General features: G+C 48.3%; 1 protein-coding gene across 2 annotated transcripts; it reads left to right on the top strand.

Annotated features, from left to right (window-relative positions):
• Positions 1-400: 400 nt before the first annotated feature.
• THAP4 (THAP domain containing 4) lies at positions 401-18943 on the top strand. 2 transcript variants are annotated; one of them, XM_036388977.2, is made up of 6 exons: positions 401-511; positions 1371-2527; positions 12807-12966; positions 14825-14934; positions 16226-16329; positions 18605-18943. In XM_036388977.2, the coding sequence occupies exons 1-6, from the start codon at positions 435-437 to the stop codon at positions 18722-18724; spliced, it is 1728 nt and encodes a 575-aa protein (XP_036244870.1). In that variant the 5' UTR covers positions 401-434; the 3' UTR covers positions 18725-18943. The 2 variants fall into 2 exon arrangements, with proteins under 2 accessions (XP_036244870.1, XP_036244871.1); XM_036388978.1 differs by lacking the exons at positions 401-511; positions 1371-2527 and adding an exon at positions 5482-5585.
• Positions 18944-19162: the final 219 nt, after the last annotated feature.

Below are 19162 nucleotides of genomic sequence, written 5' to 3'. Positions count from 1 at the left end.
AATGATGTGATAAACGGGCGCCGCCATGGTGTTGTACGGAGCCGGCCCAGCCCCGCCCCTCCGTTCCCCGTGAGAGCAACCCCCTCCACCATGCCCGCCCCACTCGGAGACGCCTTTCAGGGCTCGGCTGCCACGGACCGAGCGGCTCGTCGGGAGGCGGACGCCCAGCTGCGCCGACGAGGCAAGCGAGAGACGCTGGGAGCGAACCCCCCTTTCCCCACCTGCCCCACGCCGTACAGCTGCTCCCCGGCCAAAATGGCGGCGGCCATGTGGCGGCCGCCATGTTGTGCCGTACAGAAACCCCTTCCCCACCGGCGAGGGGCGCCGGGGTGACCCGGCTCCGCCATCTTGCCGTACGGCGGCGCGGCGGGGCCGGGGCCGGGGCGGGGGCCGGGGCGGGCCCGGCCGGCCGAGGGCGGCGGCGGCGGTCGGAGATGGTGATCTGCTGCGCCGCCGCCAACTGCTCGAACCGGCAGGGCAAGGCGCGCCACGGCGCCGTCTCCTTCCACAGGTAAGGGCGGCCCGCCCGGGCCGCCGCAAGTGCCGCGGCCGGGCCGCCCGCGCCCCGGTCCCGCTCCCTTCCCCGGGCCCCCACGGCGGCGACCGCCCTTTGTTTCCCTCAGGGGAGACCGGCTCGGGGCTCCCGGATCCTCCAGCCCCGGGCGGGCAGCGGGAGCGCCCCTCGCCTGGGGACCGGGCCCTCCCCGGCCTGTCACCCCGACCCTCCCCCGGGCTGTGCCCCCGCCGCCTCAGCCCTCGCTGAGGATGCTGCCGGCCGTGAGCCCCCGGGGAAAGTCCCTGTCTCGGGAGTCCCATTGGAAACGGAACCCGGCTCCCCTGCTCAGGGGCTTTCTTGCACTGCAGGCATTTCTACAGCTAATTAAATGTTATTAAGCACACCCGGTGCGAGCAGCACCCGGGTCACGCTGGGCAGCGCGCTGGCTGAGCTGGGTGCTTTGGTGGTGGTCACATCCCCCTTCCTTGTGGACAGGCTGTTTGTTCCTCCTGGGGCTGGTGAGGGCAGTAATGGATCGATTGCTGATGGAAATGGAAACAACACCTTTTAGTCCTACGCTTGTTGTAAAGTGGAGCTGTTGACGCAGCAAATGAATATCAAATGTTTCGGCCCAAAGTGAAATAATTCTTAAATGAGCGTAATTTAATTTGTAGATGAGTGTAACTTACCAAAACACAACTTTCTCCAAAACCTCCTAAACCTAGCCATCGCCTTGGACTTGGTCACCTCAGAGGTCTTTTCCAACCTCAACTGTTCTATGATTCCATGGTTCTGCAATTCTTAAAGCACCAACCTTTCTGATTCCCGAAATGTAGCTTGTTTTTTCAGTGGGTTTTCTCTGTTCCCTTTTCAGATTCCCTCTGAAGGATTCGAAACGCTTGATCCAGTGGCTGAAAGCTGTTCAGAGAGACAACTGGACTCCCACCAAGTATTCCTTTCTCTGCAGCGAGCACTTCACCAAAGACAGTTTCTTCAAGCGGCTGGAAGACCATCACCGCTTGCTGAAGCCCACTGCTGTCCCCACCATCTTCCAGCTGGTGGAGAAGAAGCACGGCAAGCTGGATTATGTCAGGAGCAGAAGGAAAATAGCCAGGCAGGTGCTGGTACAGGATGGGGAGGCCCCGCAGGAAGGAGGCGGTGAGGTAGCACATAGGTCTCCATCTTCTGGCCAGGACTTCATGGTGATGCAAGGGACGAAAGAGATGGAGGAGGCCACTCTGAAAGAGGAAATAGGATCCATGCCCAAGGAGGAACAGGCCCTCCACAGCCAGCTGGATGGCCCTCGGAGAAGGACGTTAGGGGATCATTTGGGCACCAAGCCTGGGGTGCAGGTAAAGCCCGAGAGGTCTCCTGGCAAGGACTGTGCCAGGGGCAGCTGGGCAGGGAGCTGGGTGGCAGACAGGAGCGGCGTGTCCGTGGACGATTTCACCCCTCCTGCCTCAGGTGCCTGCAAGTTCATCGGCTCCCTGCACTCATACAGCTTTTCCTCCAAGCACGCCAGGGAGAGGCCGTCTCTCCCCAAGGAGCAGCTAGAAAGGAAAAGGCCAAAGAGAGACGTGGAGCCCAGCTGCAGCAGCCAGCCCTTGGGGCACGACAAGGCCGTCACAGAAGTGTCCCCGACATCATCGCTCACGGCCACCCCCCAGAAACCCTCGCAGGGTCTGTCAGCATCCCCAGCTGACCTGACCCCTCGTCCCGCCGCCGAGGCCGTGCTGGGGCGCAAGGGGGACACGGACGCCAACCCCATGTCCATCAACGAGGTGATCATGTCGGCCTCGGGCGCCTGCAAGCTCATCGACTCCCTGCACTCGTACTGCTTCTCCTCCCGGCAGAGCAAGAGCCAGGTGTGCTGCTTGCGGGAGCAGGTGGAGAAGAAGAACGGGGAGCTGAAGCTCCTGAGGCAGAGGATCAGCCGCTCCGACAGCCAAGTCAGGAAGCTGAAGGAGAAGCTGAATGAGATGAAGCGCAACAGTTTCCCTTACTTGAACAGCCTGATATCCCAGGACTGTGGTCAGTATTGCCAGGGGTGCTGCGCTGAGGTGGAATTCCCTGCTTTCTTAAGTTGGGGGCTGTGAAAGGTGTGATGGGGAAAAGGTATGATGCTCTAGGAAGGAGAAGTAGCAGCTTGGTAAGACCAATGGATACAGATTAAAGAATTCACTCAGTGGGCACACGAGTTAATTCTTACATCCCTAACCTTCCCAAGATGTGGAATCAGAATTTAGATTGTGGTGTTACAGGCAACTCTGTTCATGAATTTATTTTCTTTTCTTTCTGAATTATTTTAACTTGTTTATGACGCAGTGGCTCCTGCTAGGATTTTCCTTCTTCCTTTGGCACGTGCCTGTGATTTTTTTTTCTGGTGTGTTAATGAGCTGTCCTAGCAGCAGGTATCTGGGAAAGCTGTTATTGTCCTCAGTGGCATAAGAAATAGTTTTGATATTGGATTTCATATACTGAACTCAGTACTGAGGATACAGGAAATGCAAGTGAGGTGGGAGGTATCAAATATGACAATGTCATGATGCACATCGAGGTCACAATTTGTAAGCAAATGTCTGTCTTTGCTTTGATCCTTTCTTCTCTTGGAAGGCAGAAAAAGTTGGGAAACATAATAAAGCAGGGAGTGATGGAAGATGTCTCTCTATCAATTACAAAAATAATAATTAAGCACATGAAAGCATAGGGGAACTCAGTGATGGATGAGGTCATGTAAAAAGTTTGTTACCTAGAAGCCAAATGGGGCCCTTCTTGCAAAAAAAAAAAGCATCTTTTAATGTACAATATGCACACAGTGACTGTGATGGCAAGGTGCATTTCAGGGCAGGAGTTCAGGACCATCTGATGCTGGTGTGCGTGGCTGCTGAGAAAACATTGGGTTGCCTTGGGAAGGATCTGGGATATGGGGCTTGCTTGGAGAAGTTGTCACCTGGGGAGGAGGGTTGGGTGTCTCCTGATGGCTAATCCTCACCTTTCCTTTAGGAGAAACACTCCATGGCTTCTTCTGGAGATGCTGGGAAGTCAGAAGAGTGATGCTGGCATAGACAGGCACATTCTCCAGGCTGTTATAGCATGGCCAACTTCCTCACTGGAAGAGGAAAGTAGACTCTAAAATGCATGAAGCTTGACACCCAGCACTACTTTCCCCATATTTATCTAATTTTTCACAAGATGGGGAAACTCACGCTTTTATTTAGGTAGAGGGGGGAAAGTTTTGCCCTAGGAAATCAACATAGTCTTGTTTGTACCTTCTGGTCCGTGTTTTGTATTGTTTAGGTGTCAAACGAAAGAAAATAATGAAATATTTTAGGGTTCCATAGTTGTCATTCATATATATAGATATATTTATGTATGTATAGGAAATATTTATTTATACATATATTTAAAAAGGTGTCTGCCTTCGTTGGAATACCTTCCTGAGATACTAATTGCAGAAAGAGTATCTTTAAGGATATTTTTCTTTTTTCTGATAAGCACTATGATTCTTCTCCTTTTCCCAAGGTTAGTGTTTTTATAGATATGTCTTTAAGAAATGAAAATTTAATGTTCTTGTAAAAATATTCTTAATATATGAGCTACATGCTCTATTTTACAAGGGAAAATGTAATTTCCTTAATGAATTGACCAATTCATTACCCATTCTCCCATCTTTTATCAACAAAACTGGAGATCAGTGTGTGAAAATGAACCATTTTGGCAGTTGTAGCTTGGCATGATGGGAAGTTTATATGGAACCCTTTGGCTGGGAACTTTTTTAATGGGTTGGTTGGTGACTGACTGGCTTTTTTTTTTTTAGCTTCATCTTGGTGTTTTTCTGTTTTGGAGTCTTTTTTTGTGTGCTTGTAGTACTAGTTTATGGCAGTGAAAATAGCTGATGAAGTGCAGCTAGCTGAGTCTGGTTCATGCCCAGACACCAAGTTTTACTGTAATACCAAGCTGAGTTAAGAAAGGCTTTTAATATTCATAAAAATACAGTCAGGTAACACATCAGGTTAATAATAGTCTTTGTTAGCAGCCCTGTCTCAGTTGTCCCAGCTCATCTGATGTGTGGTTGAGGTGATGGCTTTAGCTGTTATCCCGAGCCTGCATATTTTTTTCTGCTGAAGGCAGTTCCTTGAGTGTAAGTACCAGGCTGGAGTGGCTCTGCAGGTTGTTACCTGTCTGCATCCCTCACCTTCAGCTGTTTCCACAAAATCCTGAGCACAAAACACCAACTTTAGGCCCACACCCACTCAGCAGGACTTCATTTCAGTGCTAGTTCTCACATATTTTCCTCTAATGAGACCAATAAATTTCTGCTGGCTGTCTCCAAGCTGCAGCAGGCTGGGAAGAGCAGGTTTGTGCAGGACTGCTGCCCAGCACTGCCTGCCAGCCACACTTGGGGCCAGGTGACTCAGGGTGGCCAAGTGGCTCCAACTCCAGCTGTCACAATGTGCTTGAGGGCTGTTTCCCAACCTGTCTTACCAGAGGCATCAACTGGTGTTGAGAAGTCCCAGGCTGTCTACAGCACAGCTGCCATGGTGGCTTTTTCCATCTAAACTTTTTGAATTTAGGTGTTTGTTTGGTAGAAAAAGATTTCCTTCTGCTTCATGAGGTCCATGGAGGCTGAGGAATGCTGCTGGTGGACGAGTGGGGTTAGGCACAGTGTACCAGGCAGGACAGGGTGAGATGTGGCTTTTGGAGGATCACAGGATGCACTGGAGAAATGAGGGAGAGCCAGCAAACAACCAGAGATGTGTCCTGGAGAAGTCATGGGTGTGCTAACAGCACTGTCTGACCATCTGCTTCTGCATGAAGGTTTCACAGCTCTGCTGTGTCAGCTCTGCTCACTCAGACAGGAGATCCCAGCAGCTCCTTCCACAGCACCACCTCCTCTTGCCGTGCCCCAGTTTGGGCTGGTTGTAAAACTACATCTCCCAGCAGGCAGCAGGATCAGTGTTTTACCCAAATATGAGCTCATTTCCCTCATAGCCATCTTGCCACTCTGTGCTTTCTGGGGCAGGGGGGGCTGCAGGTACAGAAAATAGCAAAATATCTACAAACATGGCTGGGCATGGAGCAGACACAGGTAGGATTCCATGGGATTTGAGTTTCTGTGTGCATCAGAGAGGTAAAACTCTTGGAATTCAGCTGCTTGGGGGTGTGAGGAGCCTCTTCCATGGTGCATGTCCGTTTTCATGAAGGTCATATTAAAGGCAGGAGAGTTTGCACAATGAGTTCATGTGAAAAACAGTTAGAAGTTTACTAGGAATCCGTGGGGAATCTGGCTTGGATTTGTCTTTGAATATCTGTGCAAAGCCAGTGTAGAAATGGGGTCGTTTACAGTACCTTTTACATGCAAATGAAGCAGAGTTGGCAAACTTCAGGCAAGCAGAAGGACAGAGCACTTAATGTGTGGTTTTGTGCTGAGGTGGAGTCCTGAGACCTGGTCTGTGGGGCCTGAAGTGGTGCTGCCCATTCTGGTGGCAACAGATTTCATTCATGTTGCAGAAAAGGAAAAGCAAAATCCTGTTCCTGACTGGCACTGAGAAGTGCGGCTGTGCATGGTTGGGGGTGCTGTGCTCTCACCTGGCTGGGGATTGTGCATGGTGGAGGTGCTGTGCTCTCACCTGGCTGGGGATTGTGCATGGTGCAGATGCTGTGCTCTCACCTGCCTGGGGATTGTGCATGGTGCAGATGCTGTGCTCTCACCTGACTGGGGATTGTGCATGGTGCAGGTGCTGTGCTCTCACCTGGTTGGGGATTGTGTATGGTGCAGATGCTGTGCTTTCACCTGGCTGGGGATTGTGCATGGTGCAGATGCTGTGCTTTCACCTGGCTGGGGATTGTGCATGGTGCAGATGCTGTGCTCTCACCTGGCTGGGGATTGTGCATGGTTAGAGATGCTGTGCTCTCACCTGGCTGGGGATTGTGCATGGTTGGAGGTGCTGTGCTTTCACCTGGCTGGGGATTGTGCATGGTTAGAGATGCTGTGCTCTCACCTGGCTGGGGATTGTGCATGGTTGGAGGTGCTGTGCTCTCACCTAACTGGGGATTGTGCATGGTGCAGGTGCTGTGCTCTCACCTGGCTGGGGATTGTGCATGGTGCAGGTGCTGTGCTCTCACCTGGCTGGGGATTGTGCATGGTTGGAGGTGCTGTGCTCTCACCTGGCTGGGGATTGTGCATGGTTGGGGGTGCTGTGCTCTCACCTGGCTGGGGATTGTGCATGGTTAGAGATGCTGTGCTCTCACCTGGCTGGGGATTGTGCATGGTTGGAGGTGCTGTGCTCTCACCTGGCTGACAAGGACTGGACCAGCAAGGGGCTGGTGTCCAGCTCAGCTTGAAACTGAAATGTGTCTGATGGGTCACAGAGATGTGCTGTCAGGAAAATTGCCTCCAGCAGGGCAGGCACTGTTAGCCTGACAGTTGCATGTTAACTTGGAGCTAGATTTTGGAAGAAAACTGCTTTTATTGTGAGATAGCAGGTGCTGCTTGGGATTTTTTTTTTTTTTGTGCCCTATCTGGGGTGGGAACAGCCAGGGTAGAAGCTGGTCTGTAGGGTGAGCATTGCAAAGAACAAGAGAGCCATAAAGTAAACTGAGAGTGAGATAAAGAGTAGAAATATGTGTGCACAGGGGCTGAATCCATGGCAGGAGGTATCTTGAGAGATTTCATCATGGCCTGAGCACTTGGGTAGGAGGTGAACTGTTTTGTGCTCAGCATGGGAGCACAGTGTGCAGGAACACCAACTCTGGGACTTGATTGAGGGAGGTGGCTCTTTGACCTCCCCCTTGGAGAGAAAGTTGGTTGGAAGGGAGGAAACAAGACTTTTTGCACTGCTGTTGGTTTGGTTTTTTTTTTTTTTTTCAGTGGGATGGTCTTGTTCTTTCCAGGGGTTTTTTTGCCTAATAGTCTATAGAGTTTGTGCATTAAGCATTTAATTTTGCAGTGAGTTGGCAATGACTCACAACAAAAACCCAGCTTGCAGCCAGGAAGCAATGAAACAGCAAACTAAGGAAAACTCGAGAGAAAGTCAGGCTGAGCTCAGGTAGGGTGTTTGGTTTCTTATGATTGAGTAGAAATTAAAAAAAAAAAATTTCTCTGTGTTTTGTAAAGCAGAACTCTGGCAATGACTACAGGCACTGGAGCATTACCACCTTGGAACTTGGCTGTGAAATGAATTACTGAATGTGTAGCATGAACATTTGTGAATATAACCCCATTTCCAGCTTTTGGAGCAGAGATGGGATGATCTGTTCAACAGCTGATCTGCTGGCACCTGGTGGGATGCATCTTTCTTGGGGGAGAAAGAGTTCTAGCACAGGAGCTGCTAGAGCTTGTTGATAGGGCCTTAAACTAGCTTGGAAAGGGGAAAGGGACAAAACCAGGGTCACCAGGGAAGAGCAGTGGGCTGGAGTGCCTAAACTTGAGGGAAGGAGCACTAATGGGATCCCTAAATCTGCTTCACCAGGTGCTGGTCACAGTGCACCACAGCAGAAATGTCTCTGCATTAATGCACCCAGCAGGAGGGACCAGTGAGGAGCGGGAGGCTTTGGCTCAGAGGTCTGGCATCACTGGCATGAGTGAAACCTGGTGGGAGCTTTCCCTGTGACTGGAGGGCCCTGAGGGACAGTTCCAGGCTCCTCAGGAGAGGCAGAGGGGTGGCACTGTGTGTGACAGAAGGGCTGGAGTGTCTGGAGCTCACAATTGGCAATGTTGAGAACCTTTGGATAAGAATCAAGGGGCAAACAAATAATGCCATTTCACTGTGGGAGTCTACTCTGGACCTCCCAGCCAGGACAATGACACTGACAAATTATTCCTTGAGGAATTAAGGGATGATTCAAGTCATCTGCCCCAGGGGACTTCAACCTGTCAGGAATTAACTGGGAGCATCCCACAGCTGGTACAGCCTGTGCCAGAAGGCTCCTAAAACACCTGCATGACAACTTTATGGAACAGGTCCTCAGGGAGCTGACTTGGAAGGATGATCTTGATCTCCTGCTTGTCATCAGAGAGGATCTCATGAGCAAAGTGAATATTGGGACCAACTTGGCCACAGAGACCTCAGAGCCATCACCAAATCTCTAGTGACAGGAAGAAAAGTGCCTGAAAAACCTCAGTTCTGGCCATGAAACCTCAGGCTGCTCTGGGAATTAGTGAGTAAGGTCCCCTGGGAAATGTTTCTGCAGGTGCTGGGGTCTGTCAGTGCTGGTCACTTTTAAACATCATCTCCTAAGGGCACAGGAACAGCAATTCCTGAATGTCAGAAGTCAAGCAGGTGAGGCAGAAGGCTTGGCTGACCAGGGATTTCTCTTGGAAATAAGATGGAAAAGGAAGGTGTGTGCCCAGTGGAAGCAAGGTCAGGTGATGTGGGAAAAACATAGAGATGCTGTTCCCCACTGTTGGGAGAAAATTTATGCAGGCAAAGCTCAATTGGAGTCAAAGCTGCCAAAACTGCAGAGAAAAATTTTTTTTTTCAAATATATAAATGGCAAAAAGCAGTTTAGAAATAACATTGCCCCATTCCAGGATGAGAATGGTCACCTCACAAGCAGGGACAGGGACAAGGCAAAGATGTTTAATGCTTTCTTTTAAACCCAGTTAGCAACTGTGCTGAAGGAAGAATTTCAGGGAACTGCCCACTTGATGCTGCAGACCCCACACTTTGAAGACTCAGGGATTTTGTTTTGGGGATTTTTGGTGGGTTTTTTGTTGTTGTTTGTGTAGTTTTTTCCCTCAAGTTTTCTGCAGGAAGTGTTCCCCAGCTCAAGGAAATGGGTTAGCTGCCTTGTTAGCAAGCAGCTGGCCACTCACTGTGGCTTTACTGATAAAGCTGTGTAGGAATTTGTGCCAGCTCAGCTTTCTGTGCCAGGGATCCCACTCAGAAGCAGGGAGAACTCAGTATCTCCTGGTGCAAAGCCTGGACAGCCAGTTCCAGTGCAGGGTGGGATTTGGCTTGGAAACTCTTTGGGGATGGAAAAGATGTAGGAACAGTCTGTCTGTGAGCTTGGAGGGCTGGAGCCAGGGGCAGGTGCTGAAATGGAGCTGACCTGTGTGCTCAGGGCCTGGCTTGTGGCCTGAGTGACTTCCTGAAGGAAAGAGATCGAGGTGATCAGGTTGCTGATGGGTGTGTGGCTTTGTCTCATGAGTGTCATGTGAGATTTTGTAGTACCACAGGATGGTTTGGGATGAAGAAACCTTAAAGCTCTTCTTGTTCCAACGCCCTGCCATGGGCAGGGACACCTTCCACCTCACCAGGTTGTGGAGGAATGGGGTCTTGGAGATGCAGGTGCAGGAGAAGGTGACTCCAGGAATGTTTTTTAAGAAAGAGGATGCAGAGAGAGCTTCCTTGTAGTAGGCAAAAGAGGAGCTGTGCATATGAATGCAGGAGAATCAGCATTTAAGAGGGCCCCCTCTGAGTGAGAAGCTTTACGTGTGCAGAAGGGTGACCAGGGTCTCTTGTGCTGCAAATTCTCAGATGTCATTTGCATTCTTGATATTATCATAGACTTACCTTTTAAGCCACATTAGTGGGGTTTTTGTACACATGATGTGCTAGGAGTTTAGACCTGTAAAAAGGGACATACAGGCTCCTTCACCAGTGTCTTGACAGTGACTGTATCTATAAACCTGAAATTTGAAACAAAGCAGCTCAGCATAGAACTTCTTGTTGCTACAATAGTCTTGCATTTACCTGCCCCAGCCATGACATAAAAAAGCAAACTGCTTTTCAAATAGCTGCCCTTTTTTTTTTTTTCCTGGTGGATTCAATCAGACTCTCTCCTGTCTCCCCTCCTGCTTTTCCACTCTCCCAGCCCAGCCTTCCAGCGAGGAAGGAAAAAATTCTTAGTCCACAAGTCAGAGACCAACACTGAAGGTAAAAGAGCATGGGATGAGATCAGGATACCTGCACTTACCTGCACTTCACTGAGCCCCTGCTCCTTATTCACTTCTGCTGCTCTTGACTTTTCCAAGCCACATGAGAATTAAGGAGCTCTTTAGCTTTGCTGCCATCTAGGTAATTTAGAAAAGGAATAATAATCACTTGGCTGTGCTGTTTGCCCAACTGCCAGAGACTCCAGGATGTACAGTTCCATCTTCACTTCTCAGCTGGCTGCAATTCCAGCCCTTTGGAAGTGAGACCAGGTCAGGCACCTCCAGCCAGGCTGGGTGCTGCACAGCAAGGCAGTGGGATGGTGCAAATGGCTTCTCTTGGTTTATAATCAAGTCTATAGAGTGGGAATGGCTGCAGCCATTCCTTTCATCTATTGTTCTGATGCTTTCCTGAAGTGCAAGCAGGAGAAAAGGAAGTGCCCTATGGAAGCACTGTGGTGACAGAAACTGTCCTGCTCCTGGCATGCTGACCCAGGAGAGGGCAGCAGCAGCCCAGGCTGCAGGCTCCTCCAGCTTTACCAAAGCTTTGCTTTTCACTTCCATCATGGGAAATGAGCCTGCAAAGAGCTTGTAAAGAAATGCAGCAGAGAGTGAAAGGCAAACATCAGCTGGAGGGAGGAGCAGTGTGCTCCTTATCTACAGAACTGTGTGCTCTCCTCATGGGACTGGAAAGGTGAGTACAAGGAAATACTGTGCAGTACACTGACACTGCTGCACAGATTGTGGGAACCCCTTTCCAAGGCCTGGGCAAGCTGCACAGTCTGTCAGGCTGTTCTACAGATCCTGGCTCTGATGCTGTAGACTTTTATCACTGATTTCCTAGTGAGCTCTCATGTTTCCTCATGTTGCTTCCCTTGCAAAGTACTTCAGCATAGAGCAGAGCAAGCAGCAGCACTTTGCTGACATGGGCTGGCTTTTCAAACCTGCTGTCTGGGGGAGAATGAGTACCACAAGTGGTCTCTCTTACCCAGGAGAGCTGCTCTTCCTTCTCCTCTGGCATTTCAGGTCTGGACTGTCCTTCCTCCTTGCTCAGTCTCTTAGTCTGACATTTCATAAAGAGCACAGTGAAACTCACACTGGTTAAGCAAATTTTGGCCACAGCCTTATTCTTTTAGGTTGTGATTTCTGCCTCCAGTTGAGTCTGTGCCTTTTAGGTCAGCCAGGCAGCTTGCTCTTGTATTCTTGATCTCACTAGGTGTGGAAACACCCTCCTGCAGCACCCACCTTGCCAGGATGCAATATTTATCCCATGAGGGGGAAGAGGACATGCTTTAAGCTGACTTCAGTCATATTTCTCTGCATAACAGACTACTGAGAGTAGCAGGCACCTTGTTTGTGTGGGAATCCATCTTTTCCAACATCCTGTGGATGATGTTTGGCTTTCCCTCCTTACACCTTAGTAGTGGATCTGCTCTGCTCTTCATGTGGCTTTAAGTTGTCTGTCTCCATTTTCCTGATGTATTTTTTTCAGGTCACAGCCTCTGAAAGTAAAATGCAAAACTGTTTCTCAAAACTCTCCTACAGCACCAAGCCTGACAGAGCTCAAGAAGCATTTGGATAACACTCTCAGGCACATGGTGTGACTCCTTGGGATGGTCCTGTGCAGGGCCAGCAGTTGGACTTGGTGATCCTTGTGGGTTCCTTCCAGCTCAGCTTATTCTGTGGTTCTGTAAAATGATTTGTTAAAGAAGTTTTACCTTTGTGAAACAGGCTTTGGTTGCTTTTTCATAGCTGCAGTGACAAAGGGAAGTATTTTTCTCTTCCGTTTACTCTTTGCCTGACAGGCACCCAGGTATTTTTAAGATGTTTGCCTTAGTCCAGAGCCTTAGTAGAACAGCTTCTGAATGATCCTTCCTTGTCTCTTTGTACAAGTTCAGGCCATTGTTAACCTCTTAAAAAAATATTATAGCCAAACCTTGATCTTGAATATGTACACAGCCTGATTTTCTTTTGAAATGAGGACTCATTTCCTCAGCCTCTGAAACAAACAGGAACAGTATGAACTCAGTGCTTGAGAGAGATGAGCCCAGAGTGTTAGAGGTTTCATTATCATTTAATGATTATTCTTTGTGCTGAGCTTTCAGTCATCTTCTTCCCTGCATGTGTTTGGGAGAGGGCTTTTCTTTCAGATCAAGCTACAGAGAGGAGTCAGAAATGGACCACCTGCAAGAATGCTCTATGTATGACTGGTTTGAGGGCTGGTTTGGGAGCAGACCCACTTGCCATGACTGTTCATTGTTCTCCATCTCCCCCCTTGGAGCTGGCACTGCTCTGAAGAAAAGCATTTCTGTGGTGTTGAACCATTTCTGAGGTGTTTTGTGCTCACCTCCAGCCAGCCGGAGGCTGCTCACAGCAACCTGCAGGGCACAGATCCTTGAGTTTTCATTCTTCCTTCTTTCTTTTCCTCCACAGAGACTCCCCAGCTGAACCCTGTGATGGAACCCCTGTCCTGGATGCTGGGCACCTGGCTCTCAGACCCACCAGGAGATGGCACCTTCCCTACAATGAAGCCCTTCCAGTACCTGGAGGAAGTGCACATCTCTCACGTGGGACAGCCCATGCTCAACTTCTCGTAAGTCAGGAGGTCTGCCTGTGTTAGCAGCAGCTCCTGGATTGGAGCAGGCATGGATTTGTTAGTTGGGTTTCTTTTCCAGTGGCAAAGTACATAAATTTTCACCTCAATTCCCCAAAGTACATAAATTTTCACCATAATTTTCACCTCGTTTTCAAAACAAGATGATGCTGTGGTATGTGACTGCATGGTCTAACTTTGATTTTCCTTGAAAACTTGTGATTAATTGGCATTACAAATGCCAATTACAGTGGCCCTTGAAGGGTAATTTTAGATGATTGGCTTTAAGGCATTTGCAACATAGTGTGGCAAAAGCTGATAGGCCAAGAAATGCTTATAATATATTGCAATTAAGAAATAGTTAGCTTCTGACTGAGATAACATGAATTATAACATCTGTATTGTCTCACCCTTCACATGAAACTGAAAATGAAATAAAAGTTTTTAAAACACCTCTAAGTTGCCCCATATCTGAGTAAGAAGAGAGCATAATCTAACAAAAACTTTGGATTAGTTGGCATTCTATGTGAAATTCCCACTTAGAATAAATGAAGGAGCTATGGCATGGCTACCAGGTTTCTCCATTTTAAGCTGTGGTCCTCAGTCTTCACCACTGTGAAAATCTGAGAAAAATTAATGCTTGTCAAACAGGAGGCAGGTAGCTTAACTACTTGCTTTGGCTTCAAGTGGTTGTTCTAAGAAAAATCAAAAGGAATCCAGAGGGAGGGAAGTGACAAGTTGGCTACTGCTGAGCAGTGTTCCAGTGTTCCTTCAGGAGGGGTGAGTTGGAAAGTGTGTTGCTTTGAAAACCAAGAAAAGAAGAACTACAAGATGGAAGTGCTGTGTGAGAGATGCCCTGTGTTCCTGGAGTGTGCTGGAGCTGCCAGCTCACCCTGGGACTGCTTTAGTCCAATTTCCAAAAGAAACAAAGCTCTGATAGTCTTGCTCTGGCTGCACCTCCCTCCCCAGCTTGTGAACAGTTCCTTATTTGAGTCACCTTTTTTTTTTGCCCCTCCTTTTCTTTGTGCCAAGGAGTTACACAGCTGTGAGCTGTTGAGCTTTAGGAAGCACCAGGAAAACAGGCAGCAGTCCTGGAGGACAGAAACCCTGTGCTTTCCTGGAGCAGTGGCTCTTAAGAGACAGTCCCTGTATCCCTTAAAGGCTCCAAGCACTGAAAACTGCCTGATTTAAGTTTGTTTCTCCTTTGATAAGTATAATCACTCATGTTATGGGTGACCAAACCTACAGTTCTTAAGGCCTCCTGAAGAATAAATAAGAGTCTGAGCTGAATTTGTTATCTTTTTGAAGGGGGTGATGGGAGAAATATGTCTGCTCTGTTGCTTCCTACAGCAAGGAATATACAGACAAAACAACTTTTCCAGGTGTAAAAGCTGAATAAAGATGATACAGTAATTCCAGATATTTATTTGAGAAAAGGAAGTTTCTGAGACACACGTGGCTTCAGCATCTGTGAAACATCTGAGTTCCTGAGGGCTTTCTGAGCTAGTTCTTAGAAGGACCTGGGGGTCATGGAAAATCTAAAGCTTGAACTTAAGTTTAAGGACTTAAGTCTTTAAGTCTTTAAGTTAACTTGAACCTAAAGACTTGAACTTACTTAAAGACTTGAACTTAAAGACTTGAACTTAAAGACTGAACCCCAGCTCTAAGAAATAGCTGTGCCTCTATAAAGTAAGTGTGTTTTTCCAGGTTTTCATCTCTCAGCTGTGAAGTGTTGTCAGTCTTTTACTCTTCAAAGAGTACTGCAGGCAGTCATGTGGTTAAATAAGAAGAAACCAGGCCAAAAAAAATGTCTTTTGAGTACAAAACACATGGGGTTTGTGCTCTGGTTTGCCCTCAGGTTCAACGCCTTCCACCCGGACACCAGGAAGCCCATGCACCGGGAGTGTGGCTTCATCCGCCTCAAACCCGACACTAACAAGGTGGCCTTCATCAGTGCCCAGAACACAGGTACACTCCTGATACCCACTCTGGGGAAAAGAAGAGGTTCTTACTCTGCTGGGCCATTTCATCACTTTTCCAGACAGTTCTTGAACCTCTCACAGTTTTATTTTATTAATTTTTGCTGTTGGAATCGCTGCTCTTGGTGCTGGACCCACAGCGGATCCTAAACTAGGAGAGCCTCCAGTGTGTAGATGCAGCACCTTGGTGCTTCTTGCCTTATGGGGACTGAACGAGAGAGAACCATGTCACAGACACATTTTATAAAAAATCCTTTCCTTAGGATTTTTTCTCCTGAGAAGCTGAGAGGCCTCAGAAACAAAATGTAACCAATGGTTATCTGCTGCTGTGGAATGCAACAGGTGCATCTGGGATTGGTCTCATGTGGTTGTTTTTAATTAATGGCCAATCACAGTCAGCTGGCTTGGACTCTCTGGTCAGTCACAAGATTTTATTATCATTCCTTTTCTTTCCTTTGCTAGCCTTCTCATGAAATCCTTTCTTCTATCCTTTTAGTATAGTTTTAATATATAATTTTCTTTTAATATAATATATATCATAAAATAATAAATCAGCCTTCTGAAACATGGAGTCAAGATTCTCATCTCTTCCCTCATCCTGGGACCCCTGCAAACACCACCACAGAACCACATCTCAGTTATTATAAGTGAAATTGTTAAAGCCCACTTGATGCTTAAGTTTGCATCTAAAATGAAGGTGCTGAAGGGAGGAGTGCCAGTTGTGCTGTGACACTCATCCTACATAGTGTGAATAAGTCCAGCTGGATTTTTGTGAGCAGCATTCCATGTCTGAGGCTGTGTGGATCTGCAATTGTCAACAAATAAAATTAATTAGGGCAAATAAAACCATTCTCCACAGGGAGTGCTGGTCTGTTAAGCAGCCTAATAGAGCATGGAGTGGTTTGGGTTGGAAGGAACCTTAAAACCTCTCTCATTCCACCTCCCTGCCATGGACAGGGACACCTTCCACCAGACCAGGTTATTCCAAGCCCTGTCTGACCAGAGTTTGAATACTTCCAGGGATGGGGCAGCCACAACTTCTCTGGCCTCACCAGCCTCACCGTCACAGGGAAGAATTTCTTCCCAATATCGAACCTAAATTTTTCCTCTTACAGATTAAAAACTTTTTCCTTGTCCTCTCCTTATCTGAATGTGTAAAAAGTCCCTCTTCCTCTTTTTTATAGGCTTCCTTTTAAGTACTGAAAGGTCAAAATAACAATTGTGACTTGCTTAAATAACCTTTGTAGCCTAATAATATGTGTGCCCTTGCTTTTCCCTAGGTCTGGTGGAGGTGGAGGAAGGGGAGGTGAATGGACAAGAGCTGTCTATAGCTTCTCACTCCATAGCCAGGATCTCCTTTGCCAAGAAGCCCCATGTAGAGCAGGTGAGTGCACACAGAATGAGCCATTCCCACAGAATTGCTTGCCCCAGGAGGAGTCTGGTTGAGAGGATGTGTTATTTAGCATGCTTTAATTGCAGAATGCCATCAGGGGTTCTTGGAAATACTGCATGGCATCCTGGCTTATTCTTTCTGTAAGAGCCTTCAGAGGAGATTTTGTACATTATGAGACCCAGAGGGATCATTATGATAAAAACTGACAGGCTGGATCAGAGCAGCTAACCCAGAATCCTGTCTCCAAAATGGCCAGTAGCAGGTCCTTAGGGAAGAAAAGGGGAAAGTCTGGACTAAATACTCTTTTATGGCAGTGGGATTAGTTATTAATGCTGGTTTTCTGGATTGATTGCAGTATGAGGATGCAATTTAAGGTATGGTCAGTACTGGGCCTCATGGGGATGTTTCAGGAACATCTGCAGTTCTTGCTCTTTGCTTTTCAGAGCCTTCAGACCTTGCTCTGGGCTCTTTTCCCATCTGTGGCTGCAGGGTAGGGCTGGCACTTGCTGTCAGCTCCACCTTTGGTTGGCTGCTTTTGGGGGTTTGACTTTTCTGGGTGTGCAGTGGGGGTTTGTTGATACAGCTGGAGGGGTACAGCCAGCTGTGAGTGCAGTGACACTGCTGGAGTCAGTGTGGCATCCTGAGGTCACCTTTGGAAGTGTCACTGTCACATCTGAAGCTGTGGTGGCTGAGCAGCAGCTGAGAGACAAGCTCTCACAGCCTGGCTTTTGAGTGCTATAAAACTGGCCCTTAGACAGCAGAGAGCACAAGTTTGTGCAGATGTAGGCAAAAATTTGATTTGCCTACACAGATAGTGTCCTAACTTTGGGAAGTCCCAACTCCCCTGCCTTTGGGTGCATGTTTTCAGTTGTTGGGTTTCCTCTTTCCCAGAAACAGCTGTTCTGCCTCCTTCCCATAGGAGAAGTGAAGCCATTAGATACTGTGGCTGTCAGCAGGGAGGCAGAGCTCTGGATTGCAAACATTTAAATTAAAGGGACTGTCCTCTTTGAGTCACTGCCTGAACTGTGGGCAGATGACTGGCAGGAGGAGAGGGCAAAGCACAGAAAGCCAGCAGATGTATTCCTAATTGAGGGCTCCAAGGCTGGCCTTGGCTGGAAGAAGGAAGGAAGCTCTGGGGCTGGAGGTCTGTGCCCATCTGGCACCTGTGGGAAGCTCAAGCCCAAGGACTGGTCCTAGTGAGTATCTGTGAGGCCCTTGCTGGTGAAGGAGGGTGTGCAATGAGAGGGGATGTCAGAAACCAGCTCCCAGAGCCTTTTCCCCTTTACCAAGAACAGCTTAAATTACCTGTGGAAACAAAGAGGCCACAGGTTTGTGAGAAGGACGTGTGTGCTGCTGCTGGAGTTGCTCATTTTGAGAAAACTTCACCATATTGTTGCATTCCTGGTGAAAAGTGATTCAGGGTGGCTGTGGCTTGGCTGAGCTATCACTGAGGCAGGAAGGCTCATTTCCTGCACCAGGCTGTGTCATGAGTGGTTTAGGTTGCTTGAAGAATCACCTTTAAAGGTGTTATCAATGCAGATTTAATACAAATTTGTGAAAGCACAGCTTAACAAAATTTAATGGCAAGGTTCCCTCTGTTGCTACTCATGGATGAGGAGGGGCAAGGACAACCTCCATTCTTTATTGGATGCAGGGGGAATATGCAGGAGAAGAGGAGGCTCAGGGGAGACCTCATCACTCTCTGCAACTCCCTGAAAGGAGGGTGTAGCCAGGTAAGGGTTGCTCTCCTCTCCCAGACAACCACTGACAGAACAAGAGGACACAGGCTTGAGCTGCACCAGGGGAGGCTTAGGTCAGACATTAGGAATAAGCTGTTCACAGAAAGGGTGACTGAGCATTGGAAGGGGCTGCCCAGGGAGGTGGCACAGTCACTGTCCCCGGAGGGGTTTAAGAAAAGCCTGGATGTGGCACTCAGTGCCATGGTTTAGTTAGTAAGATGGTGTCAGGTCTGGTATTTAGTTAATAAGATGCTGTAGGCTGGACTTGATAGTCTCCAAGGTCTTTTCCAGCTTAGTTAATTCTGTAATTCTGTGAAGGTGCCTTGTTCCATGGGTAACGGGCTTGGAGCTGGTGTTGTGGAGAGGGCTGCTTTCTTTAGGAGAGAAACCTCCTTGTTTATTTGCCTGCTGTAGTGAGGATATCCTTCCTTGGTGGATGGCAAAGGGAAGAAAGCACAGCTAATGGATTCAGCTTGTGGACACTCATTGCTTGATTTCCTTATTTCTTTTTCTCCCCCCTGGTTTAGATTACCAGAAAATTCAGGCTCAATTCTGATGGGAAACTCGAACAAACTGTCTCAATGGCAACCACTACACAGCCCATGACTCAGCACTTACACATCACCTACAAGAAGGTGACACCCTGATACCAGGAGTGCTGGGTCACCTCCCTGAGGGCAAGGAGCAAGGACATCATGCACCAAGAGCAGCAGCAGCAGCAGCTCAGGAGCACAGCATGGCAGACCCCAGATGTGGCTGCCCGTGCTCATCCCTTGGGCCCCAGAGCTGCCTGTCCTGTTGAGAATGTTACTCAGATGTTTCTGTAATGGTATATAAAAAAAATAAATAAAAAGCTTTTATTTTTATGGCTGTGTCTTTGGTGTGACTGCAGGGTGGTGTGTGCTGCCTGCTGCTCAGCAGTGCTCTGGAGGGGCTTTGTGGTGCCTGTTCATTAGTAGGTGTTGGGGTGGAGATCCAGCCTCCTGGACAGCCTGGAGAACTTTGGGGAAGCCACAGGTTCTAGAATGGGTTTGCACTGCATGGAATGACCCTGAGAACTGCAGAGCCTGTCCAATAAAAATTGG

The sequence above is a fragment of the Molothrus ater genome, chromosome 10 (genome assembly GCF_012460135.2).
Source record: "Molothrus ater isolate BHLD 08-10-18 breed brown headed cowbird chromosome 10, BPBGC_Mater_1.1, whole genome shotgun sequence".
In the NCBI taxonomy this organism is placed as follows: Eukaryota; Metazoa; Chordata; class Aves; order Passeriformes; family Icteridae; genus Molothrus; species Molothrus ater.
Note: the sequence above shows the minus strand (reverse complement) of the source record. Positions and strands in the feature narration are given on the sequence as shown.

Coding starts and splice junctions, on each gene's coding strand:
- THAP4 (XM_036388977.2), top strand. CDS start 435: ATGGTGATCTGCTGCGCCGCCGCCAACTGCTCGAACCGGCAGGGCAAG. Junction 2,528..12,806: donor CCTGATATCCCAGGACTGTG/GTCAGTATTGCC, acceptor TTTCCTCCACAG/AGACTCCCCAGCTGAACCCT. Junction 16,330..18,604: donor AGAAGCCCCATGTAGAGCAG/GTGAGTGCACAC, acceptor CCCCTGGTTTAG/ATTACCAGAAAATTCAGGCT.